A 26,504-nucleotide genomic window follows, 5' to 3' on the forward strand; every position below is an offset into this window, starting at 1 on the left:
AGGAGGTGTGAGCACAGGAGAGAGGAAGGCAGGGTGTGGCCAGGCTCGCGGCCACCAGGATGGTCCTGGATTTATCCCAAGGCCCCGGAAGGGCAGGGAAGAGAAAGAGGTTCTTCTCGACTCTGGCCTGCTGGGAAAAGCCTTCTCATGGCTTCTAAACCTTGGACCTCTTAGAGTGTGGGTTCTGACCCACACATATCTGTGTTTGTGTCGTGTGTGCCGGGGGTGGGGTGAGGTAACAGTGTTAATGGTTTTTGAGGTTGTTTCAGAAGAGAGGTAACTTTAAAAACATAACAACCTTGTCTGAGCTGAAACTGAGAAAGGACATGGGGCTTCCCTGCCTACACCCCATCCCTTTCTAGATGGTGGGGCTTTCAAGAGGGAAGGACAGTGAGGTGAGATCTTGCATCAGAACTTCAGGTCTCGGGGCAGTGGAAGTGGCCAGGAGCCCTGGGGGAGCCAGAAATGGAAATTCAAAGCATTTCACTGGCTGCGAATTGAGAGACTTCTGGGTTGTCAGCACAGTGTCTCATATCTCTTTGTAAAAATCCTTTATTTTAGCTTCTCTAGACTGTCAGCCCCTGAGGGCAATAACTTGAGTGAATCGCAGGACCACACAACAGTGCCTTGAACAGAGTAGGTGCTTAGTAAATTTGTGTTGAATGGATGGATTAAGCTCAGATAAATAGAAGCAGGATCATCCACAGGATTGGAAAGTCTAGCATTCGTGAATCAGCAAACACTGAGGGGAGATTGGCTCCATACCCTTCAGTGGCGCTTTAAAGATGAGCTTTGTTAATCCTGACAGCAGCCTCTCTTAAACTTCCCTGTGCTTAGTGCCTGCTGGGACCGGCATTGGTTCCTTACACTGTTTGGACACTTTCCTGGGACCGCCAATATTGGAGACTGGGGTTTCTGGCTGCTCGACACCCATATTCCCAAATTCTGACAAGGCTCTCAGCCTCCTTTTGAGAACCAAATCCCCCCACCTCCACCCTAGTGGGTGCCGTTTTGAAAACGGCGGCCTACTCCCGTTGCTCTAACTTGTCGAGTAGTCTAGGTTTCGCCAATCAGAGCACAGGATTCTCCTGACAAATGTGATTGGTTGAAAGGGGGAAGATCTAAGCTGGACCAATCAGAGTAAACCTTAATCAGAACTTTGCCTGGGGCAGACACTTGCTCTTTTTTGCTGAACTTGAAACTGGAAGGGTGAAGCCCTGAGAGTCACTGTGCCTAAGAATGAACCAGACAGCGGAAAGTATAGGAAAGTGAGCCCTGATGACTTCATTTGAGCCCCCTTGATCAAGCTGTACCTGAAGTCATGATATTTCCAATCTTGAGTCAATAAATTTATTTTCTGCTTAAGCAGGGTTTCTATTTGCAATGGCAAAAGTCCTGACTGGCAAGGTCTGAAAGTTTTAAGACTCTCACAGATAAATGCAGCTCAGGGTCCTGTGAGTGGAGCAGAAAGACTTGAGAGATGGCAGGAGTCAGCAGGACCCTCTTTTTTGGCTGACTGGGCAGGTACTCACAGAGATTTAGAAAATCTGAATGTATGTTGTCCCCAAAGGAGGACTAAGACCAGAGGAACAAACCTTCTGAGACACTTAATTTAACTCCTCAGAAGAAGTCTCAATAAGCAAGACCATCAGTACTGGAGTATACCACTGCCCCAGAAGGGAAGGAGAGATCCATCTCTGAAGGTATATAAGTGGTGGCCAGCAACCATCTGGCCTGAAGTTCGCAGAGGGGATTCAGGCACTGGGGGTGAAGGGAAGAGTAACGGGGTAGATGAAGCCATGTGTGGCATCTGAACACAGCAACACAGGGGTGGCTTACTGGGTGCTGGGACCTCCTTTTGGCCCTTGAGAAGGCTGGAGCATGAGGGGATGGGGGCGCAGCACCTACGAATTTACACTCTTTGGGCCCTCAGGGGGACTTCAGCACAGAGAAGACGGTCAACCAAGCTCTGCAGCCATCTTGCTAAGAAACGCCACAGGAAGGGAACAGCATGGCCAGCCAGGGGGCCACTGGGCGTTGGGTGGGGCCCTTGGAGAATCAGAACCATCTGGCTGGGAAGGCTGGGTGCATCCTGGAAGGAAGACAAACAGGGGGTGAGAACTTGGGGCCAAGCAGAACCCACAGCCCGCTCCCAACTCTCCTGGTTCCCAGCTCAGTCCAGCTCCCAGCTTGTGCTCAAAGTTGGCCAAGTCCTCTCTATCCTTGTGGGCGCCTCCCACCCCCACCCATCCCTCTTCTGCCCTAACAGCCTTGGAGCTAGTCTGCCCTGCCTCTACCCTATATGTGAGTATCGGGTCTCCCTGGCTCAACTGGGCTCTCCTGAGGGACAGGAGCTGAAGTATCTCTTCGCCCTGGTCCTCTCCGCCCTCCTGCAGGGACCGCACATTGGGAGCTCAGTGACACCACGCTTGGCTCCTGTTACCTGGCATTTTTTCTGATACTTTGAACCCTCCTTCTGGGAACCGGGCTCACAGAGCAGGCCCAGCTCAGGCAAATGAGCAAACTGAGGCCCCTTCAATGGTCCCCCTTCTGTCCTCGCCTAAATGCCGCTCCTGGTGAAACCTAGGGCTACCAAGCAGTGGCTGAACACCTCCCTCCCAGCCACAGCCTGCTGTGTGTGGGGAGTGGGGGAAGGGGGGGAGGGAGTGTCGTGAAGCCATGTGGGTGGGACTCTTACCCCTAGAGGATGCTGCAGGGGCGCTTCTGTGGCCGTGTGGGCTGCGGGCACAGGACGGCTCGGATCGCCTCATCAAAGACAGTTTTCAGGCCTCGCTGGGTGAGGGCCGAGCACTCCAGGTATTTCACTGAGTCTGGGTCAGGGCATCAAGAGAACAGAGGCCTAGGTCAGGGCTGGGCAAAACCCCCTCCCAAGTCATACAACCACACCAGGCTGTGGGGGCCCCCTGGGCTGTGTCCCTCACACATTTACCCCCTCTGTGCCTCAGTTTCCTCATATCTGAAAGGAGGAACTTTATTCAGAGGAAAAGGTTAAGACCCACGACAGCAGGTTTGTGTCTTTCTCGAACACATAAGTCCGTAATTTGCGGAAGGCGGCAGGAATTTTTATACCTTCCTGGGAAGAAAGGAGCTCACGCTACAGTGACCAAATCTCTCAGCACTTCACTTTCTTTCAGAAGACTGCCACATTCCTGCCTCCACCTTCCCGTAGGAGGCCTGAAGAACCCATGGGCTGCTCACCAGGACCTTCCAAATATCATTGAACTGGTCCTTCAGATTACCCCATTTTACAGATGAGAAAGCTGAGGCTCAGAAAAGTCGCTAGTCCAGAGTCACACACTAGACATTTCCCGTCCCCTAGGGGCTGCTGAGAACTCTCAGCAAGAGGAATGAGAAATGGGGAGCCTTGTTCACCTGTGAGGGGACTGTCCTTCTCCCATGTGACCACTCGGGGCTGGAGCCCAGGGCACAGTGAGGAAGGCAGGCTGAGCCCCACGCCCGGGGCAGTGTTCATGACCTTCTGGAAGGAACCTGTGTGAGTTTCTGTGTTCACAACAACCCAAGCTGTCTCCCTGAAGTGAGCAATTGACAAGTTCTCCCTGAGAGAAGCCTGGGGGCCAATTTTAGGAACCAGAGGAGGAGAGGGGCGGGAGCATGGAAATCTGCCTCCTCCCTAGAGCCCACTCCTCTGCGAGGAGGAAGCAGAATGACACTGATCGGCACCTGCTCCCTGCTAGGCGCTGAGCTGGGTGCTTCTGACAACCCTGTGAAGAAATTCTGTGAGTCCCCACTTCCTGGGTGAGGAAACGGGCCCAGAGAGGGGATGCCCCAGGCCCAGAGACACACAGCTTGGAGAGGGGAGCCAGGATCTCAGGAGGGGCAACCCAGGATGAGGGAAAGAAAGGATGGGGCAGGAACAAGGACACTGAAGCTCAGAGAGGATGTCATTTGTCTAAAGCCACACTTGGGACTCGCCCATCGCCCTTGCATATGGGAGCATTGTCCCAGCAGGGAGCATGGGCAGTGGTCCCAGGGCCAGGCTGGCAGGCACACAACACCAGGACTTAAGTCTGGGAGTCTCACGTAAACTTCTGTGCCCAGAAGAGTCTCCCTGAGCATTTGGCCACTTCTCCTTGCAAGGGACTGTGAGGGATGGTGGCCAATGTCCACTTCTTCCTTTCACACCCACCAACTGTGTCCTCCCTGGCACCTGCCACCCTCCTACTTCTTGGCTAGGAGTATCCAGAGAAAGAGTCCTGACTGGGGGCCTGGCCTTGCTCTGCACCCCAGTCTCCCACCTTGATCATGACTGAGGGAGCCACGCAGCCCGGGTTCCAGTCTTAGCTCTGCCACATCCCAGCTGGGTGACCTTGAGCTCTTGACTTCTACCTGAGCCTCAGTTTCATCCTCTGTAAAGTGGGGTGATGAGAGTTCCTCCTTCATAGTTGCTATGATGATGAAGCAGGAGAATGCTCAGGCCCAGCACCCAGGAAGTGCTCAACCCATGGCAGCTGGAATTGGCAGCTGCACCACAAGTCAGCACACTGGACTGGTGGGCAGAGGCCGCCACTGCCTCACCAGCCCTGAAGGCTCCCCAGGCCTCCCCCTTGGCCTGGGCCAGTCCGAGGCAAGTCCAAAGTCATAAGTCACTGCCTCTACCCCATCTGGGATCAGCTCCAAGAAAAATCGGCTAGAGGCCAAAGCAGGACCCCCAAGTCATCTCCTTCTGGCAGAGAAAGGACCTTTAAGGAGTGTGCAGGCTGGCTTGTACAGATGGAAAAACTGAGGTCCAGAGGAGGGGAGCCCCTGGTCTGAGGTCACACAGACAGTGCCAGAGCTAGTACCAGAATCCAGGTTTCCAGGCCCCATCTTATCCCAAAGCCTCTGCTTTAAAATGGAAAGGGTTTCCAGCTCAGAGGCACTGTCTTGGGTGGAAGGAATCCAGGGGGCAGGCTGATCAGAAAGAAGAGAAGGCAGGGTCAATCCCCAGTATCCCTGAGGAAAGACCAGAGAGCCTGGGAGTCAGAGCCCCCAGGATGGGACGTAGGACCCAGTGTTTAAGCGGCAGCAGAGGCCCCCTGGGAAAGATGGCCTTGTCTCTGAGCAAGTCATGAGAAAGGGGAGGTGGAGGCTGCGGTTTCTCTTCCTGTGGAGAGATGTGAGTCCCCAGGGCCCTCCCAGTTCCGGCGGAAGGAAGAGGGTTAGGGTTGAGGGAGGGAGGGGCTGGAGGAGGCCCCATCAGTTCAGGGGCCAAACCCTGGGTGACCCAGAGAGCCCTGGGTAGCTGGATTGCAACTCATAGTGGCCAAAGCCTGCTGGTGGTCCCAGGCTCTTGGGCAAGTGCCCTGTCTCCAGGCGGCAGGCAGGTCAGGGCCTGAAAGACAGCAGAACTGGACACCATGGAAGAGGCCAGACACACCAGTCATAGCTGGTGCAGACAGCCCTGGGCCACCATGAGGAGGGCCCCACGCCAGTGCCTTGCGGTTCTGTGTTCAAATCCTGCTTCTGCCACCTACCAGCTGTGGGACCCTGAGAAGTCACTTCACTTCTCAGGCCCAGTGACCGGGAAGCAAAGAGGAGTTGGGCTGAGAAGCCAGGAGGGTGGGGAACGGGGGGTGAGAAGGAGGCAGAAGGGAAGGCATCACCCTTCAAATCCAAGCTGAAACAACCCCTCCAGGAAGCCTTCCCAGAAAACCCAAGCTTGAGTTGACTGCTCCTCCTCTGAGAAACCACAGCACATCCCACTCCAACCCTGCTCTGTCATGTCAGAATCTGCTTATGGATTGCACTGGTACCAACAGTGATCGACACAGAGCGCTTGGTGCTTCTCTGGAGGCTTCACGGGTGTGAATTCACTGAATTCTCCTAACCACTCAGAACCACTTCTATTGCCATATTTCACTGATAAGAAAACACAGGCAGAGAGGCTAAGTGACTCGTCCTGGGCCACACAGCTAGTACCCAGCACAGCCAGGGTTGGAATGCAGTCTGGCCCTGGAGGCTATGTTCGCAATCACCACAAGGCTGTGTCAGAGTTCCCCTCTCTGAGCCGAGCCCCCTACCAATCTCCTTGGCCAGTGCCAGGCCCTGCGGGTAGGTGATGGGTGCCAGCTTCTTCTCCTTCAGCTTCTCGATGGTGTCCTTGTCGTCCCTCAGGTCCAACTTGGTGCCTACCAGGATGATCGGTGTGCTCGGACAGTGATGTCGCACCTCGGGGAACCACTGGGCCAGCGGGCAGGGGCAGGAGGTCATGCAAGGAGTTGGAAGAGATGAGGGGCACCAAGTTGGGAGAGGAGAAGAAGGGGGCATAAGGGTGTGTGGAAAGGAGAGGGCAAGGTCAGAGAGTAAAGTTAACTATCCCAAATGTCTCTGAGACCCGAGTTCCCCCATCCCCGCCCACCAGCCATGGTTGGCACTGGGAACCCTCTCTGCCCACATCCTCTGCTGCCCAGAGGCAGGCCAAAGTCTCCAGTCCCTCCCTGCCATGCTCCCCTCTTCAGGGTCGCCTGCCCTAACCCCTAAGGTCCTGCTCCATCCCACTCACCTTGGCCCGGACGTTCTCATAGGAGGCTGGGCTGACAAGGGAGAAGCAGATGAGGAAGACGTCCTGGGGAATCAAGTAAGGGTTACTGGTGAGGGGAGGCCTGGAGGCGTCCAGCCTGGGCCCTCCACACCTGGGCAGCTACTGAGGGCTGGAGCAGCCCAGGGGATGCTGGGCTTTTAGGATCTGGCATAGCAGGGCTTCCCTTCTGTACAGCAGGCTGCTGCTTGTTTATCCAACACTTCCTAAAGGCCGGGGTTTCTTCCAAGTGGGTAATCCTCACATCACGCTGTAGCGATGCCATTGCTACCCCATTCTACAGACAGGGAAAGTGAGGTTTACAAGGATTAAAGGGTGTGCCTTCTGGAATTCCAGAGTCTGTGCTCTTACTACCTCTCTGTCGGTTTGCGGGTCCCAGCCCTTCCTCTGCCACCCTGGAGGGAGAGCCCAGAAGCCACAGAGCCACCTGCTGCTGTGCCCTTGTCTCCCTGCCCCCCGCCACACCCCCCGGAGGCTGATCTGCCCGAGCTTCCTTTGGAGCCCTGTCCAGGGTCTGCCTGCCCCACCCACTGGGCACGAGGTGGAGCCAGAGCCCACGGGAGAACGGGAAGGCACAGTGAAGACAGACAGAGGCGAATGGAGGGCGGGGACTCCTTGAGCTGGGCCTCAAGGGGAGGGTCAGGGTTCACCAGGCCGAGCTGGCACTCCAGGCGGAGGAAACAGGGACGTGAAGGCCAGGACCACGAGGAGGGTGGGACGATGTACCGTCTGCGGGTAGGAGAGTGGCCGAAGCCGGTCATAGTCCTCCTGCCCAGCCGTGTCCCACAGCCCCAGGTTCACAGGCTTGCTGTCCACCATCACATTGGCTGAATAGTTGTCAAACCTGTGGGAACAAGACAGAGGGTCCATCTCCAGCCCCAGAGTCCGCGGACTTGCAGTCCCTGGTTCCATGACAGAGGCCAAGACCCAGAGAGGAGCTACAATGGGACCCAAGTCACACTTCACCCTGCAGTTGGGGTTAATTTTTAATTTTTTAATGCCAGTCCATTATATTAAAAGAATGGTAAACACAGGAGAGCGTAAAGAAGAAAACATTGTCTCTACTCTTTTTCTGCCCTGTCTATCCTTTCTGGGTTGGGAAGATCCCCTGGAGAAGGGATAAACTGCCCACTCCAGTATTCTTGGACTTTCCTCATGGCTCAGCTGGTAAAAAATCTGCCTGCAATTCAGGAGACCTGGGTGCCATCCCTGGATTGGGAAGACCCCCTGGGCGAGGGCATGGCAACCCACTCTGGTGTTCTTGCCTGGAGAATCCCATGGACAGAGGAGCCTGGCGGGCTGCAGTCCACGGGGTCACAGAGAGCTGGACACGACGGAGCGACTAAGCACAGCACAGCACACATCCTTTGAAGAGATGATTTTTCGAGACTGTGTGACATTGTCTCAAAGGCACAATCAGAATAAACTTTACCCTCCTCTGAGGCTGAACGCTGCAGCTGGGCAACCAATTTTTTTTAAGTTATTTTTTTATGTGGACCATTTTTAAAGTCTTTATTGAATTTGTTAACAGTATTGCTTCTGTCTTATACTGTGTTTTTTTTGGCCTAGAGGTTTATGGGCTCTTAGTTCCCCAACCAGTGATCGAACATGCACCCCCTGCATTGGAAGGCAAAGCCTTTATCACTGGACCCTCAGGGAAGTCCTGCGGGTACCCATTATTTGTTGAATGAATGCTCATTTCCATCTTAGTTTGGGTCCCCCCAGAAGCAAACCCTGAGATGAAAGTTTACTTGGGAAGTGATTCCAGGAGCCAAGGGAGGGGGCAGAAGCTATTGAGGTGTTACTGGGGGGCAGGTGGAACTGGGACTCCATCTTGCTGGGACCTCTGAGCTCAGAGCATCCCCCTGAGGAGGCAGAGAGCTGGGGTATTTATCCACCTTCTCCACCTCCCACTGGCAGAGGGATATCCTGGGGTATTAATTCACTGGCCTTCCAGCCCACCCCAAAAGCTGCCAGTCACCGGAGATTTCAGGAAATGCCATGGGCACACACTGGAAAGGCACGTGCTAAAGGATATGCACATGCTAAACTCCCTGCCAATGCCAGACAGGCCTCTGGGACAATCACACGAGCTTCCAGATTTTTTTAAAGGTTCAGTTCAATAGTATTTCTCGTTACACACATTCCTGAGAGGCAGCAGCTGGTCTCTAATGCTATGCAAAAAGAAACTGGGATCAGAGAGATAGAGTGACTGACCCTAGCCGCACAGCCAGTGAGCAAGTGACCCAACCAGGTGTGAAGCCAGTTCTGATTCCACGTCCAGTGTTCACTACCCCATGCCACAGCTGCTTCCGCAGCCTCCCTGAGGGCGAGGGACCACCACCTCTCTCTCTGCATTGAGGTCACCCACACAGGGCCTGCTTCCTGTCCCCTGACCTGGCCCACTGAGACCTCAGGCTCCTCCAGCTTGTCTCCCTTCACATATCAGCCAAGCCGTTTCCGTTTCTGGCAAGACTCAGGCTTCCTGCCTCCTTGAGTCTGTTCACGCTGTGCCCCCCTGCCTGGAATGCCCTCTCACCCTCTCCTTGTCGAAGGTGTTTCCTCACTCCCAGGCCGCACGGTCCACCCTGCTCTCCAGCCTGTGCCCCTGTCTGCCCATGCCTCTCTTGGGAATACTCCTCTGTGCCCTCAGCACTCCGTCTCCCATTCATGCTTCGAAGCCCTGCCCAGGCAGTTCCTCCTCTGTGGGGAAACATCCCGGCCACCTCTTTCCTTGTCCCCCACCTGGAAAGATTTTGTCATCCCCTCCCTCAGGCAGCTGCTTTGCCTAGACTATGAGCTGGCATTAATGTGTCTCTCCTGCCATGTAGCTGGGGCTCCATGGGGGCAGGGTCCATGTCTCTTTATCTCTGAAATCTCAGGACTGGCACCTAGTAAGTGCAGGTAGAACAGAGTTAAACTGAACCAAAGCACTTGGGAAGCCACCTCCTCCATGAAGTCCTCCAAGAACATGCTCAGTGACAGGCTGCAGAAGCCCTAGTGCTTCAGAGCAACTCAAAGACATTTGTCTTGTGACAGGCACCCTCCACCAAAACAGTGGGCCACTTGATGCTTTTAATACCCTGTGCTTGTCCAGCCTTCACTTCCTCAGATGGCCCTGCTCCCTCCTGCCTGGAAAGTTCCTGCAAATGCTCTTCCCCTGGCTTCCTCCTTTTCTTTCCTGGTGCCAGTCTGACTCTTACTCATCCTCTTTCCAGCCCCATCTCAAGGTCACCTCCTCCAGGAAGCCTTCCCTGAGCCCCAGCCAGGTCGGGGCCCCCACCCCACCCCTACTCAGTAATCTGTGGTGAACTCAGCACCCAAAGGCATCAGGCTTGGCTTGCTCCTTGCTGCCCTGACGCCAGCATCGTATTTGGCACCTAGTGGCTCAGCGGTAAAGAATCCTCCTGCCAGTGCAGGAGACCGAGGTTCAGTCACTGGTTTGGGAGGATCTCCTGGAGAAGGAAATGGCAACGCATTCCAGTATTCTTGCCCGGGAAATCCCGTGCACAGAGGAGCCTGGCGGGCTACAGTCCATGGGGTCTCAAAAGAGTCAGACACGACTGAGCGGCTAAATGACAACAGCAACAGTTGCCCTGTGTCTGCTCTGGGTACCACCCATTACCGCTGTGGGATTTCAGGCCAAAGGCACTATTCAGGGAGACACCGCAGGGTGTGATGGGAAAAGAAGTCCCTGTGTTTTCTTTGGCTTTGGCCAGAAACACTCCTTTGGGGTGAGCTTAGGATATAGGGACTTTATCTCCTCTAATGTCTAGTCTGAAATTCTGACACCAAAAATTCCCCCAAGATTCCTTGAGCCAAGGATATCTATCTTCTCTGAACCAGCTCTAGGATCTCAGGGGCCACGGTGATGGGGAAAGAGCTGATTTGTAGGACCTGTCACAGGACTAAGCACTTGCTCTGGGGCCAGGCAGAGGGCTAGGGACCTTCATACCTCAGGTTTTGAATTCCCATGTGACCCAAGGCAAAAGAACCTCAAATTATTCTCTTTAGACAGTTGAGGAAATCAAGGCTCCAAGAAGTCAAATAACTTATCCAAAGTCAGCCAGCTCAGGAGCACAGGAGCTGGGATTTGATCTGGTCTCCTTCTGAGCACTCATTTGTGAGTGAGAGAGAGTAGACTAATGCTCCATAGGAGGGTGGATTTGCCTGGGGACAGCCCCCCGCCCCCAGAGTGGGAAGGGAGCAGAAAGTTCCTTGTGAAGCCTTGTCCTGGCTGTGTGACCCTGGGTGAGTAGCCCAGCTTCTCTGAGCCTCACCTTCTTCACTGTGAAAAAAGAAAAGCCCCATCTTTTAGGGCCACTAAGAGGATCCAGGCAGAGAGGACTTTCAAGCCATCCCATGGGGAGATGCTGAGAAGCTGAGCAACCTCATCCTGAAACAGCCCCCTCACTGGCCCCTCCCCAGAGCCTGAGGGATTCCTGCAGAGACAGTGATCTACAACCCCTGAGTCCCCCAGTCCAGAGACCCACAGGCAGCCAGGACCACCGGAACATACACCACCACTGTGGCCAACCCTCACTCTTTTCTTCCAGATGAGGAAACTGAGGCTCACAGACAGGAAGGGACTTGCCCAAGACCTCACAGTCAGTTGGTGGCAGAGCCAGGACTAGATCCTGTTACCCAGTTCAGAAAAGCCTGTGGTATAAGCATCACTGTGGGTTCATGGCCGGAGGCTCAGTGAAGTTTGAGCTCAGGTGCAGGGGCTCCCTAGCGGCTCAGATGGTGAAGAATCCGCTTGCAATGTGGGAGATGTAGGTTCCATCCCTGGGTTGGGAAGATCCCCTGGAGAAGGGAAAGGCTACCCACTCCAGGATTCTTGGGCTTCCCTGGTGGCTCAGACGGTGTAGAATGTATCTGCAGTGCAGGAGACATGGGTTCAATCCCTGGGTCAGAAAAATCCCCTGGAGGAAGGCATGGCAACCCACTCCAGTATTTTTGCCTGGAGAATTCCATGGACAGAGGAGCTTGGCGGACTATAGTCCATGGGGTTGCAAAGAGTGGGACACGACTCAGAGACTAAGCACAGCACAGCACGTGGGGCTGACCCGGACCTGTGCAGAGGGCAGGGCGTCCATGCTTGCTGAGCACCCGGGGGTCCCAAATGCTGCTCCAGGTCCTTTATACTTAGATCATTCAGTGGACCCAGGAACTGGATTCTACATTGTGTCTGGGATTCAGAGCCCTAGAGTAACCTGCCCACGGTCACACAGCTGGTATGCTTTTACCCAGAGTCTATGTGGACCCCTTTCTGCACCCCTAGGCTACACACTCGGCTCTGTAGCCCTCCACCATGGAGAGAAGGAAGGGCATGGGACAGATGAAATGGCCCTCAGCCCTGCGCATCACTTGACCACCACCCAGGCCTCCAGGGAAAGGAAGGTGGACTCACAGAACACAAAGAACACGGGGCACGCATGGCTGCTGATTTGGGAACAGGGAGCACTGATATGTCAGGTGAGGCATGGACCCCTGTGAGGATTCGCGGCCCGGTCCACGGGACAATAGGGAGCCACCAAAGGCCTTCACCAGGCGGTGGTGACATGCTCAGCTTTGCATTTGGAAAAGGTTCTCTTGGCCACTGGGTGGGAACATCTTGCAGAAGGGTCAGAAGGGAAGCTGGGAGACAGAGCCACTAGTGAGAGAGGTGCGTGGTTGGAGGAGGCGCAGAGGCATGGGTGTCCCAGATGGGATGGGAGGGGACAGAGGCTGTGTAGGAGCAGTGAGCAGGCTTGAGCCAGCTTGATACAGGGAGGGATTAACATACTTGGTGGCAGAAGTATGGGGCAAGGGGGCATTGCGAGGCCAGGTGGGAAAACTCAGCCCGACCCCTGGAATCTCCACTAGGGAGGCTGGGCGCCCTCCTGTCTATGGGAATCCAGGCTGGACTGCCAGTTTACAAAGGAAAGTGAAAACCTAATACTGGCCCATCTGACTCGAATTAACTCCTTGTGTTCTTCCCAGAGAGAAGCTCCGCAGAGCCGAGCTCCCTGCTGGTGGCTGAGTTCCAGCACCCTCTCAGGGCAGACTGGAGCACGCCCTCTCTGCCAGCCAGGGTGGTCCAGTCACTACAGAGCGCCAGCGAGGTGCTCAACTCTGTTCTAGCAGCCGGTCTAGTGAACTAGATGGACCAGGGCCCTGTCCTCACAGAGCTGCCATCCCAGCAGGAGAAGTCAGATCAGGATGGGCAGCGGAGACCATCCAGCAGGGTGTGGAGGGATGGAGGAGGCCTGGGTGGAGGGAGGGATTGTTTAGACCGGGGTCAGGGATGGGCTGCTTCAGCAGGGAACTGAGTGATGGGAAGGGGCGGGTGCAGAGGCCTGGGGGAGGCTGGCATGTCTGGTCCCCAAGGACCAAAATGGAGTGGGTAGGAAATGGGTTTTGAGAGGGGAATTTCAGCAAGGTATTCCTCTATCTAGTTTTTGCATTTGAAAGCTCACCTGGGTTTCCATTTGAGAGTGGTCATAAGGAGAGGGTAAGGGGGAGATCCTCTAGGTCACAAACACCCCATAGCAGGGTCTTCCTACCTCGTCTTTGTATCTCCAATGCCCAGCACCTGACCATCGACAGAGCAGGCCTCAGTCTCCCCATCTGTGAGACGTGGCTTTGACTTCGAGCTCTTATCCCCCAACCCTAGGCAGTAAGTTGAACTCGCTCTCTCTCTTATCTGATCTGATTCTTGTGGCACAGGCCTCTGGCCCCAGCAAACCCTGCCACCCTGAGCCCCAGAGCCCTCCTGACCTTTATCTCTCTGCCGGAGATCTCAGGCTGCCTGTTTCCCCCAACTCTACTCTCTCCAACTGTCCCCACCCTCAAGTGTCAAGGGCTCAGGGTGGCTTATTTTCCCCTCTCTGTCACAGGAGTGCAGGCTTTGAAGCAGGAGCCCCTCTAGGGGCTTGTCCAGAGACAAGTGACTCCGTATGGAAGACAAAGAGGGAGGGGTGCAGGTCTGGCTACATACCAGGCCGGGCCCAACACAAAATGAAAACATAGGTCCCCTTGTTCAAACATTAAGAATTTGGGGATGGGGGCCTCCAAGCATTAAACGAAGTGCAGGAGCCTCCTGTGTGGGACGCTGTGAGCCTGCCTGGATGGCCCACCTGGGAGCAGGCCCTGATCTCTGACCCAGCTCCTCAGACTCCTAGGAAGGTAAACCCTGTCTGGTCCATCCTCTCTGTCCTGTAAAGTTGTCTAGGACCACCGAATCTGCTCGGGGCCACCAGGGGTTGCTGAGAGCACCTGGCCCTTCCTTGGCCTCTGTTGGTCCCCCCACCTTGCGTCAGAGAACTCACCTCCCATCTCCCTGCACAGGGAAGGTGCATGGGCAGGGAACTTGGCACCTCCCAGCCCTGCCCCATTTCTTAAAGAAAGAGAAACTGAGGCTCAGAAAGGGGAAGCGTTGGGTCTAAGGTCTTTGAGCAAGTAGGCCCTTCAGCCCATCTGTGACAGGCAGGGGCAGGAGAGTAGGTGGTGCCAGTGACAGTCCTGGTGACAATGACCTTCTGCAGGAGCTGGTTGGCCTAATGCTGCACCTGCCTCCCTGCCGTGTCTAGAGCCCACCATCCTCAGCACCAGGAGGCGCTGAGAAACGTTTGGTGTTGGATGGTGAGTGGGCAGATACAGGTTGATGCGAAGGGGGGCACTGGTGCCCCAATGGGGAATTGGGAACAGAACCAGACTAGAAATTGCTTTCCCAGGTTTCCTGCCCTCTGCCCTCTCCTAGCTGCCATCCTGCTGCCTGGGCTGGGGTCCCTGAGGCAACTGGAGCCTGGCCCCTTGTGCCAGGGAGAAATAGAGAGATCCTAGGCCACCTGGTGACCCTGGGGGGTGGGCAAGTCCCTTAGCTTCTGTGAGCCTCAGCTCCCCCCACAGACACTGTGGGACTAAAATAATCCCAACTCCTCCCGCGAGCATCAGATGAGGACACACATGTGTGACATTTCCAGGGACCGGCACCCAGTAGGCCCTTGAGAGATGATAGCTATGATCTATCCTCCTAGGGCCTCTCCATAAAGTTCAATTCAGGTCAACTCAAAATATATACATCGTTTCTAAAATAATGTGTAGATTATACTGCATGTAAGACCCTAAGTCCCTTAAAGAACTGGAGATGGCCCCCTGCCCTCTGTAGACTCTTGGTCATGGAAAAGATCAGATAAAGTCTGTCTAGGGAGTGAGAGACCCCTTTAGGCTATGTCAGAAAGGCTTTCTGGAGGAGGGATGCTGGAGCTGGCCTGGAGGACTTAGACACATGGGCATGGGAAGGAAAAGCACTCGAGGCAGAAGGAAGAGCTGGAGCAAAGATCCCGAAGTAGAAATGTCTAGGGTGTGTTTGGTGACCAGGAGGCCAGAAACAGAACAAGAAGTGAAGAACTGGGTGGTGAAGCCAGAAGGGAAGGTTGGAGAAGGCCACACAGAGCCTTGGGTGCTGTGCTGCAGAGCTGAGGGGCTGTCGTGAGGGAGTGGGGCCGCCGAGCATCAAGGAGAGAGGAGCTGGTGCTTCCGTTCACCCCACATACTCCTCCATACCTGCAAATCAGGTGACAGCCCTGCTCCACATCCAATACAAGGGTGGGTCCTGAGTGGTCTCCAGTGCCACTGTCCTCTCCCCCTGCACACGTGTGTGCCCTGACGTCTCCGGTCTCCCCATGTTTAGGCCCTCCTCCTGCACCCACTCCACTCCTCTGTCCCAGTCCCCTTCCACCCAGCTCTGCTCAGGCCAGCTCTCCATGTCTCCCTGCCTGAAGGCCCCGCTCCCTAGGTTGCCTCCTGCACCTCTCTCCGCTCTGGGAGCCCGGGGTGCTCATCCTGGCACAGGTGGCTACCTCCCCGTCTGGATCAGCAGGCCCAAGACTGGCTGGAGCCTGACCCCCAAGTGCCCACACAGGCCCGGCACACAGGAAGTGCCTGAAAGGGGGGTGGGCCTGGTGGTCCATGCGTGCCTCCCCAGCCTCTGAGCGTCCCACCCACGTGCAGAACTCACACGGTGGGGATGTACTCTCCAGGGAAGGCGTTGGTGGTGTAGCTGATGAGCAGGCAGGTCTTGCCCACGGCTCTGAAAGACAGGAAGTTCAAGAGGACAGCAGTCAGGGGCCCTGCCTGAGACCTAGGGAGGTTTTCTGAGGACCTCCACGGTCCCTTAGCCCAGCCCTCAGGGCAGACCCAAGCCCCACCTCCGCGGGCCTCAGTGTCCCCATCTGAGAATTTCTGTATCAGCGTTATCACATTGAGATGTTTGTTAAAGGACAGACTTTGGGGTCCTACCCGAGATTCTGAATCATGGGTGTGGCGTGGATCTGGGAATTTGTAACAGGCTTTCCCAGGTGACTCTGATGTGAAACAGAGGATTAAGAGCAGCGGGTCCCCAGGAGGTTCCCGAAGCCTGACTAGGGCTCTGCCATTACTGCCCTGGGATCCAGATCCTTCATCACCCACCCAGCAGGAATGCACTCTCAGGCAAGCTACATAACCTCCCCATGCCTCAGCTCCCCCTTCCAGAAAACAGGGATGAGACGAGTCCAGAGATGTAAATTAGATGAAGCTGGTAAAAGACTGAAGCACAGTCCTGGCACAGCATAGCAGTCGCCAAATGTAGGGGACTGCCTGACCGCTCTCCTTCCCCTCCCACCTCACCAGAGGGTGTGGCAGTTAAGATCGTGGAGTTCAGGAATCAGAGAGACCAGGGCTCAAATCCCATGAGGTCTTAAGCAAATGACTTAACTTCTTTGAGCTACAGTTTTCCAACCTGTAAGACGGGCCTAATATGAGGGCTGTTGGGAGGATAAAACAGAGGAGCATGAGGAAGCCCAGGGCCTGCACACAGTAAGCACAAAGTTAGTAGTGAGTGCCATGATTGGTGCTGTCTGCGCCCTGAATCTGCTGGGCTGGGAGGCGGGGGGCCACAGGTAGCCCTGGGCCTTCCGCTGCTCCACTTGGTTTCGTCACTTCTGGCTCTGAAGGGGGCCACCCGCCCTTTTCTCTCCTCGTCCCCTCCCACCCCCCGCCTGCCAGCAAGGTACCTCTGAGTGACTGGAACGTTGCGGCTTCCGCCCTCCCCTCGTCATATCAGATACAAAGCAGAAGTGAGCAGGACTGGACAGGCGGGCAGAGCCGCGTATCACAATCAGCTAAAGGCTGCCTGATAAACCAGCCCCCACCCCCACTATCCCCACCCTACTGCCATGATAAACCAGCCCCCTACCACTACCCCACCTTGAACAGGAAAGTGGCCTCAGGCTGCCCCTCTGTAGCATGGGAGGCCTGGACGAGGGCCTGCTGGCTAGAGCGTGCTGGAATACGCTGGGGTTGGGTGGGCCTACAGAAAGCTTCAGGACGCACCTTTGTGTTGGACCCTGAGGCAGTGCTGCCGGCAGGCCCAAGAGGTGGGGTAGCAAACCCGTCATTTTACAGATGAGGAAACTGAGGCCTGCAAGGGCACTTGACAAGCTAAGGTCACAGAGATCCGACCGCTGAGAAGGGCCTTCAGGTCAAGCCTGGGCCGTCCCCCGCAGTCCCCCCCACCCCGCCCTCCGCCTGCCCTAGCGCTGCTTCTCACGCCCCTCCCCCTCTGCTCCTCACCCACATCCCCCACACCACCTCCCCAGCCAGGCGGGCTGAGACTTAGAAGGCAGGCTTTACCGAGCACACATACGTGCAGGACAACCACTCAAAATAGCTCAAGCGACCCGACATCAACCCTGAGGGCATGGACCTCTTCCCAGATGGCCAAGCTTTGGTTCAGAGAGGCACTGTGACTTGCAAAAGGCCACACAGCAAAGCAAGTCAGGGACTAGAGCCCAGGTCAGCCTGGGGCCCCACCCCCCACCGGCAGCCACAGATTTAGAGACCAAAGTCCCATAGGAGACCAGCCCCAGCTCTCAGGGTGCAGGCGAGAGGCCCCAGGTACCCCTAAGCGCAGTCTTTTACCCAGGCAGTTTCCGGGATGAGTGCGGCAGAGAGTGAAGCTGTGTGCAGCCCACTCCTGGGGTTCCCTCTGGGCTCTGGGAGAAAAAGGGAGCAGTTCCTCTGGCTGCCTCCTAGGGACCCCTCTGTCTGCAGGCAGGGGGCTTCCCCAGGGACTCCAGGGTGGGAGGGCCCCAGGGCTACCCCCAGAGGGAGCTGTGAACAAGTCCAGCCAGATACCTACCCATCTCCCACCACCACACACTTGATGGCCTGCATGGTGTCCGAGGCCTGGGGGCTGGTAGTGGTGACAGCTCAGAGCCCCAGCGTTTCTGCAGGCGCGCGGGGTGTGGAGAGCTGGAGAGGCGTCCTGAATGGGGAGCAGCAGCAGCGGGACAGGAGGCAGGAGGAAGCGGAAGGGGAACTTACCCAAGCCTCTGCCCCCACGGCCGTTTGCAGAAGGCGGAGCGTGCGGTCTGGTCTGGCAGAACGGCTCCAGGGCAGGGTGGCCCTCGGGTGCTGGGCTGGGCCCTTGCCAGCCCCACGGGTATCGCTGCTCTGAGGCACCAGCAGGAGATCTGGGGACCCTCGGGGCTGGAGACGTACTTCCACAGGCAGGGCCAGAGCTGTTCTCTAAGAGCCTGAGGCTTCCAAGAGTGTAGTTCACCTCAGTTCTAAGCAATAAGCATTTAATGAGCACCTGCTGTGTCCCAAGCACAGGAGCTAGCACTCGTGAGCCCAGGATGTGAGTGGGAAGATACAGCTTCATCACAGGGGTCCATACAACAAACTAGGAAGTAATGGGGGCACAGAGGACTGGCAGGGAGGGGATCTCAGAGTCACACAGAGGGTGAGCTGGGACCTTCAGGGTGGCACTTGAGCAGGTACGTTAAAGCTGGTGCCAGAGAAAGGGCACTCCAGAGGGGACTGCCTAGGCAAGACAGGAAGACATCCCTGAGCAAGGGCCAGTGTGGAAGCCCCTGAGTGTGCAAGGATGGGGGAAATATGATGAGGCAGGAAGAGAGGTGGGGAGTCAGCTGATGGAGAAGGGGAAACGGAAGTGACTGGTAGTGCCACACCTGCTGGGCCCTATGCTGGAGGGAGCCCGGGGACAGGCGCCCTGGCTCAGGAGCTGTGGCCCGTTTAAACGATGCTGAAACTGAAGGTCTGGGGCTTAGGTTGATTCACGAGGACTGCCCAATCTGAAGTCAAACCCAGGGTCAGGTGACTCCAAGCTCCTCTTCACCCCAGCTGCTGTCTGGGGGACAAAACCTGAGTTCTGCAGCTGGGTAGGGCAGGGGAGTGAGCCCGCTCGGCCTCCAGGAGACTCAGGATCCCAGTGGCACTGGTTTTCCGCAGGGAGCTCCAAGTTCACCTAGCTGTTACTCTCATCGCTAGTGCTCCCCACACCCAGCACCCTTCTGGCTCTAGGGACAAGGGGAGGGAGGAATGGGCAGAGTCGCTCACTGGTCACTCAGGACAAACCAGGAGACTGCCCAGAGAGTGTGGAACATCAGGTGCTGGGTCAATGACCCCTCTCCCGCCAACAAACACGAGGAGCTGAACCTTCCTGAACCTTCCATGCAAGCTACAGGGTTGCCAAAAATGGCTTCCACAGAAAAGGAAAGGTCCTCCCTGAGGACCTGCTCTAAAAAACTTGGCCAGCCAATGATTAAAACTCACCAAGCAACTTTGATGTCTTTTCTCTGTGCTTTGCATGGGCTGAGTGGAGACAATGCAAAGCCTTAATGTCACCCAGCCAGGGTCAGGAAGGTCAAGGGTCCCCCCTACAACCCGGACTGGGCACCTCACAGGCCACCTAAGGACTTTGTTTTGGCTACTCCCCCCAAATCCACATTCTTTTCCCAACCACTGGGATCCCATAGGGTAATCTCTGTGTTACTCTAACGAAAACAATGTACTCAATGCAATCCTGGATTGGATCCTGAAACAACGGGGGAAAAAAGGATATTAATGGAAAAGGCAGTAAACTCCAAGACAAATTTGAAATTAAATAGTAGTATTATACTAAGGTTAAATTCTGTGGTTATATAAATGCTGTGAACATAAGGGAAAACTGATTGAAGGATACGGTGAATTCTATCACTGTCCTTGCAATTTTTCAGTAAATCTAAGTTTATTCCAAAATAAAATGTTTATTTAAAAAGAAAATAGAAGAATGCACCTCTTTAGGAAGACACAGACAATGCAAATGGCCACGTGACTTGGAAGCGGATATATGTACTGTGTTTCATCCCCCGTTTGTCCCCTGGGGTGGAACTCCCTTGTGCAGGGAACAATCTACTCAACTGTACATGGTCATGATGGCCCTAAATTTGTACCTGCCCTCCATGCTGAGAAAGCCAATCTCCAGGACAACACAACAAAATCTTCCCTGACTTAGGGCCACCCGAATCCCTCCTTCCTTCTGCGAATATCCATTATATACCACTTGAATACCTAGCTCTGGGCTTGGCACTGCAGTGGATACAAAACCAGGAAGACGAGAAGCTGCCCCTGAGGAACCTATAACCTGTAACGAGAGTGACTCAGAGGCCTGGGGACCACAGATTATCTTGGGATGGCCCCAATCTGCAGGTAGCCCTATGGCTGTGAGGACAGGGCAGGGATGGCAGGAGAATAAATGGGGAGTAGGGCAGCCTGGGTGACCACCGGGTGTCTGCAAAGCAAGAGGAGAAGTAGCAGTCTCTGCGGGTCTCCAGTGAGGCAACCACTGCTCTAAACCCTGGCTGGTGGTGTCTCTATTATTCCCCCACTTTACAGATGAGAAAACTGAGGCCCAGAGTGATTGATGAATTTGCCCAGAGTGACTCGATGCACTTGCAGCCATTACACTGGAAGCCTCGTTTTGCAGATGGGGCATCTGAGGCTCCTGTGCATGTGATCAAGACCAAGATACAGCAGCAGTGGCCTCCTCTCCAGGCCTCTTCACTTTTTCTTTTTTGTTTTTAATTATCTGTATTGAGACATAGTTTACATACATTAAATGAATCCATTTAAAGTGTTCAATTCCATTCATTTTCACAGATACTGGTTTGGCCCAAAAGTTCATTCAAGTTTTTCCATAACATCTTACAGAAAACCCAAGTGAACTTTGGGTTCATTTGGCCAACCCGATACATATATGCATGAAATCTCTACCACAGTCAAGACGCCAAACATCAGAGAACTTTCCCACTCTTGTGGCAGGTTTCTTCTCACCCCTGCACATCCACTCCCCCACCCCCATACCCCCACAGAGAAGCTCTGATCTGCTTTCTATCATTATAGATTACCATGCATTTTCTAGTGTTTCCCATAAACGGAATCACAGTATTCAGCCTCTTGCAAAAGGTTTCTTTCCCTCGGCATGTTTTTGAGCTCCATCCAAGCTGTTGTATGCCCATGGTCCATCCCCTTTTGTTAGTGAGCAGTGCAAGCTCACTGACTCACAGAAGCACGGGGTCTCTGGGCACACACAGAGGGATCATAGAGGCCATCTTTATCCAGCCCTGCCTCTGTACTTCCGGTATCCAAGGCTTGGCCCACGAAGCAGCTGCCCAGTCCAACTCACATACCTCCAATGATGGGGAACTCATTCCCTTAGGGGACAGTCTCTTCCACCTTGGGCAGCTGGGCCTGTTAGAAAACCCTTCCTCATTTTCAGCCCAACTCACCTCCCTAGATCGTGCTCACAGAGGTCCTAGTTCTAATCCAGGGGCTGCTCAGGTCAGCTTCCTCCCCCCACCACAGGCCTTAGCATTCTGGAAGCACCCAGCAGTGTACTGGTAAATGTTTAACCTGTAGCTCTTGTTCAGGTATCTTTGCTTGTGTATAATATCATGTGACATGATTGCATCAAAATGCATTTATCCCATCTCCTGTTACTGGATATGCATGAGGCTTGCGATGTTTGCTTTACAAATAGTTCTGCTATGGATATTTATGGACACCTGAAGTTGGTGGGTGAGGTTTCTCTAGAAGAGGGACGGCAGAGCTGTTGGGCACCTACATCTTTCACCTAAATGCAGAGTGAAAAGTCATTTTTCAGGGATCCTCATGGTCCACACACTCGCCCACATTTGGCTTTGTAAGACTTTTTGCCAACTTCATGGGTGTGAATTAGCATCTTGTTGCAGATGTAATTTATACTAACTTGTTTCTAGTGAGGCTGAGCATCTTTATCAGACACTGATGACTCCTGTTCCATAAATTTTCTTGTCATATCTCTTGTGCACATCTCTACTCTCTGATACTTATTTGGTGAAGTTCTTTATATATTCTGATTTTCAAACTTAAATTTACTATATGCATTACAAATCTTTCTTCCAGTCTTCGAGATGTCTTATAATCAGTTATGACTTTTAATACATAAAATTTTCACTTGGATGTAGTCTGATTTAAATTTCTTTTCTAATAACTTGTGCTTCTAGAGTGAGTTTTGCTTACAAAGTTCTGCCTTATTCCCAACTTCATCAAGATATTCTACCGCATTTTCTTCTAAAGCTTCTAAAGTTTCATTTCCTACATTTAGGTCCTTAAACATTTGGGATGGATTTTAGGCTGTGGTAAAATAAGATTTCTTCAGTTTTCATGAGATTAAGGATTTAATTTCACCATTGCCATGACCAATTACTCCAGACCACTTTAAGAATAATTGTTTCAGTTCAGTTCAGTTCAGTCGCTCAGTTGTGTCCGACTGTTTGCGACCCCATGAATCGCAGCACGCCAGGCCTCCCTGTCCATCACCAACTCCCGGAGTTCACTCAGACTCACATCCATCGAGTCGGTGATCCCATCCAGCCATCTCATCCTCCGTCATCCCCTTCTCCTCCTGCCCCCAATCCCTCCCAGCATCAGAGTCTTTTCCAATGAGTCAACTCTTGGCATGAGGTGGCCAAAGTACTGGAGCTTCAGCTTTAGCATCATTCCTTCCAAAGAAATCCCAGGGCTAATCTCCTTCAGAATAGACTGGTTGGATCTCCTTGCAGTCCAAGGGCTCTCGAGCATGCAGGTTTCAGTAACTGTGGCACTTCGGGCTCAGTTAGTTGCACTCCTGGACTCCGGAGCACAAGCTTAGTAGTTGTGATGCACGGGCTTATTTGCCCAGCAGCAAGTGGGGTCTTCCCCAAACAGGGATCGAACCTGTGTCTCGTGCATTGGCAGGTGGATTCTTAACCCCTGAACCACAAGAGAAGCCCCAGCACCGTTTTTTATTTGTTTCCATTTTGGGCTGCACTGGGTCTTCATTGCTGGGACTTTCTCTGGTTGTGGCAAGTGGGTGCTACTCTTCTTGCTTCCCTTGTTGCAGAGCACAGGCTTCAGTACTCGTGGTGCCTGGGCTTAGTCACTCGGCAGCATGTGCGATCTTCCTATACCAGGGATCAAACCCAGGTCTCCTACATCGGCAGGCAGATTCTTAACCACTGGACCGCCAGGGACATCCCAGCAGCACCGTTAATGAGCTCAGCTGCCTGCCTTGTCACCAGTGAGCTGCAGCCAAGCTGTCCACAGCAAGTGTGTCTGTGAGTGTGTGAGTCTGTTCCTAGCTTCTCCATCTACTGGTCTATGTGTCCACCTTGGAGCCAGCATCACGCTGCCTTAATTACTGAAATTCTGTGTTAGGTCATTATATTCAGAAGGGCTAAGTCTCCTGTCAAACTTTTTCAAAGTTGTTACAGTTGTCACTAACCATTTGCTCTTTCACAGAAATTTTAGAATCAGCTTGTCAAGTTCCAAGAAAAACTATGACAGGATTTTGATTAGAATTCTGTTCAATTTATAGAAGAATTTGGAGAGAATTGACATCTTGGTAACATCCTTCAATCTTCCTACCATTAACATGTCATATTTCTTCTTTATAGCTTTCAATAAAATTTTATAATTTCACCCAAGAAATGTCATGCACTTTTAAAGTAAGATTTATCCCTTGATACCTTATTACTTTCAGTGTCATTATAGCTAACACTTTTTAAAATGTCATTTTCTGTTTGTTGCTTATACATAGAAAAATGTCAAACATTGTAGATTGCACTTATATATATGGCAACCTGGATGGAAATTCTTATTATAATTTATGGAGAGTTTCTTACTAACGAGTCTGTTTTTGTAGACAGTCTTATCTGTGAAAAATGACAGTTTTATTTCTTCCTTCCCAATTTTTATAACATAACTCCTTGGGTTGAATAGAATCAGTGATGGCAGGCATCTTTGCTTATTTCTGATTTTACAAAGAATGCTTCTAAGTAATTAACCTCCAATTAAAATAAATAAATTTATATTTAAAAAAAGAATGCTTCTAGTATTTCACCACTGAATGTGATGCAGGGTCTTCTTGGCAGATATAATTATCGTATATTATTATCAGTTAAAGAAACTTCCTTGCTATTCTTAGTAATAACAACTTTATCTTGATCATAAGTGTTTAGTTTTGAGTGCTTTTTTTTTCTTATGTATCTATGGTGATACTGAGAATAATATTAATACATTCCCTGATGTTCACTTGGGGCTTCCCTGGCGGCTCAGCAGTAAAGAATCTGCCTGCAATGTAGAAGACATGGGTTCGATCCCTGGCTTAAGAAGATCCCTTGGACAAGGAAATGGCAACCCACTCTAGTACTCTTGCGTGGGAAATCCTGTGGACAGAGGAGCCTTGCAGGCTACAGCCCATGGGGTTGCAAAAGAGTCGGACATAATGTAACAACTAAGCAAACAAACGTTCACTTACCAATGAATTAGGGAAGTCAGGTTTATTCCTGCATAAACCTAATTTAGTCTATCTGGGAAATGCTGCTGACTATCCCCCAACAGCCATTCTCCATTTCTTTTTAAGAACAGAGCTCCAAGATTTGTAGCCAACCCTAAGCATACCCAGCTGAAGTCCGCGTCTCTCAGTGTCCCCGGCAACAAGATGTGGTCCCGTAATTACATTGGGAGGAAAAGGGTATGAATGGAGTGCAGTTTGTATTACCATCTCCTTGAAGGCTATGCCATGTGTCCTGTACATCTTTTTTTCCTCTCCACTGGACAGGAAGTATTGATAGAAATACTGCTGCAATCCTGGATGTGTGGGAGATGGTAGATTTGAACCATTCACATCTGGATGTGAGAGAGAAATACACCTTGTCTTCTTTAAGCCACTGTGTTTGGAGGTTTTTTGGTTACAGCAGCTTAAACTGTACCCTAAGAAATGCAGTCATGATGATTGTCTTTGATATATTGCTGGCTTCAAACTGCCAGTATTGGTGGGGGACCCCAATTTCATCAGTGAGATTTGCCAGTAATTTTCCTTTTTCACATTGTCTTTTTTTTTTTTTTTTTTTTTGAGGGGAAGGTATCCAAATTATACTAGTTTCATGAACTGAGTTGGCAGTAGTTATCTTGTTTTCCATTTTTAGAGAAGTTGGGGTAATGTTGTATTGTCTCTTCATTGAATTTTTTGTAATATTTGTAAAGTTATCTGTGCCTAGTTTGGGATGATGTAAGAGGAGGGGGTGGTAGATTTTAAACTACTAATTCAATTTCTTTAATAGATACAGAGCTATTCAAAATTTCAATTGCTTTTCAAGTCAATTTTTGTCTATTTTTCTAGAAATAGTCAATATATTTTTCTATTTTGCTTGGGTTTTCAAATTACTGATATAAAGCTATTCATAGCATTATTTTTTCTTTTTAATCTCTACTTTTTAATTTTTGTTATATCCCTTCTTTTCATTCTACGTTGACTATTTTTGTCTCCAAACTTTGTTCTTGTTTCCCAAATATGTTCACGTTATTAGTCTTTTCAAAGAACCAACTTTTGGCCTTGTATTTCCTTTCTACTATACAATTTTTTCCACTTAATTTCTGGTCTTTGAGTTTATTCTATTGTTCTTATTTTAGTTCTCAGTTTTGAATGCTTAGGTCATGAGTTTTCAGCCTTGTTTTGTTCCTCATATAAGCTCTTGAGGCTATAAATTTTTCTCAAATACTACTTTAGCTACAGCTTATAGCTTTTTTAAAATTGTGGTACACTTTTGATGTGTAATATTTTATTGTGTTTTAGTTCAAAGTATCTTAGGGTTTTCATTATTATTTTTTGACTGTGTCATTTGAAAATGTGTTATTAATCTTCAAATGCTGGGGAAAGGGGTTTTTTGTTTTGTCTTCCTAACGGTATTGTGGTCACAAAGCAAGGACTGTATTTCACTGATTCATTTAAATTTGCTGAGACTTGCTTCATGTATGACTTAGTATGAGGTTTGTTTTTTCACAAATGTATAGGTTCTTCATACAATTGAATTTATTTACGAAACAGAAAGAGACACACAGGCTTAGAGAACGAACATATGATTGCCCAGTGGGGAGAGATGGTTAGGAAGTTTTGAATGCGTACTGCTATATTTCAAATGGATAACAAACAAGGACCTACTGTATAGCACACGGAACTCAGCTCAATGTTATGTGGCAGCCTGGATGGGAAGGGAGTTTGAGGGGGAATGGATACATGGATGTGTATGGCTGAGTCCCTTTGCTGTTCAACTGAAACTATCACAACATTATTAATTGATTATATCCCAGTGCAAAATAAAAAGCTTAAAAATAAATGTGTACATCTTCAGTGTTCCATGTGTGTCTCATGAGTCAAAGATGTTAACTGTCTGCTTAAATTGTTTATATCATTACAGATTGCTTTCATTTGTCTCTTGATCTATCAGCTCCTGAGAAGGGTATAGATATGCTAACTCTCCCACTATAATGGCGAATTTCTCAGTTCTTGTAATTCTGTTGCTTTTTACTTTTGCTTTATAAATCTTTGGGCTGTATCATCAAATGCATAGAACTTTAAAATTGTTAAATCTTCATAAAAATGTTAACCTTTCCTTAGAATAGCAGCCAACATTTTCTGAGTCTTCCTTGTATTCTAATATCTGGCACTGATATGGAACTTAGTAAATTGTTACAGAAATAAGAATTTTTAAATTAAAACAAAACAAAACAAAACAGTGGGACAAAGTTGCGTTGTGTGTCTCTGGCAGGCCCC

At 51.7% G+C, this 26,504-nt stretch overlaps 1 protein-coding gene across 1 annotated transcript; it reads right to left on the reverse strand.

Annotated features, from left to right (window-relative positions):
• Nucleotides 1-1,354: 1,354 nt before the first annotated feature.
• RAC2 (Rac family small GTPase 2) lies at nt 1,355-17,850 on the reverse strand. The gene is made up of 7 exons (XM_052639964.1): nt 17,727-17,850; nt 15,564-15,635; nt 7,286-7,403; nt 6,524-6,586; nt 6,042-6,201; nt 2,699-2,831; nt 1,355-2,092 (listed from the first exon to the last, which is right to left on the reverse strand). The coding sequence occupies exons 1-6, from the start codon at nt 17,759-17,761 to the stop codon at nt 2,701-2,703; spliced, it is 579 nt and encodes a 192-aa protein (XP_052495924.1). The 5' UTR covers nt 17,762-17,850; the 3' UTR covers nt 1,355-2,092; nt 2,699-2,700.
• Nucleotides 17,851-26,504: the final 8,654 nt, after the last annotated feature.

Source organism: Budorcas taxicolor, chromosome 5 (genome assembly GCF_023091745.1).
Source record: "Budorcas taxicolor isolate Tak-1 chromosome 5, Takin1.1, whole genome shotgun sequence".
NCBI lineage: Eukaryota > Metazoa > Chordata > Mammalia > Artiodactyla > Bovidae > Budorcas > Budorcas taxicolor.

Excerpts from the sequence above, each read along its gene's own strand:
- RAC2 (XM_052639964.1), bottom strand. The coding sequence starts at position 17,761 with ATGCAGGCCATCAAGTGTGTGGTGGTGGGAGATGG. Across the intron at positions 15,636-17,726 it reads TGTGTGGTGGTGGGAGATGG|AGCCGTGGGCAAGACCTGCC; the intron begins GTAGGTATCTGG and ends CCTGTCTTTCAG. Across the intron at positions 7,404-15,563 it reads GGAGAGTACATCCCCACCGT|GTTTGACAACTATTCAGCCA; the intron begins GTGAGTTCTGCA and ends TTGTTCCCACAG.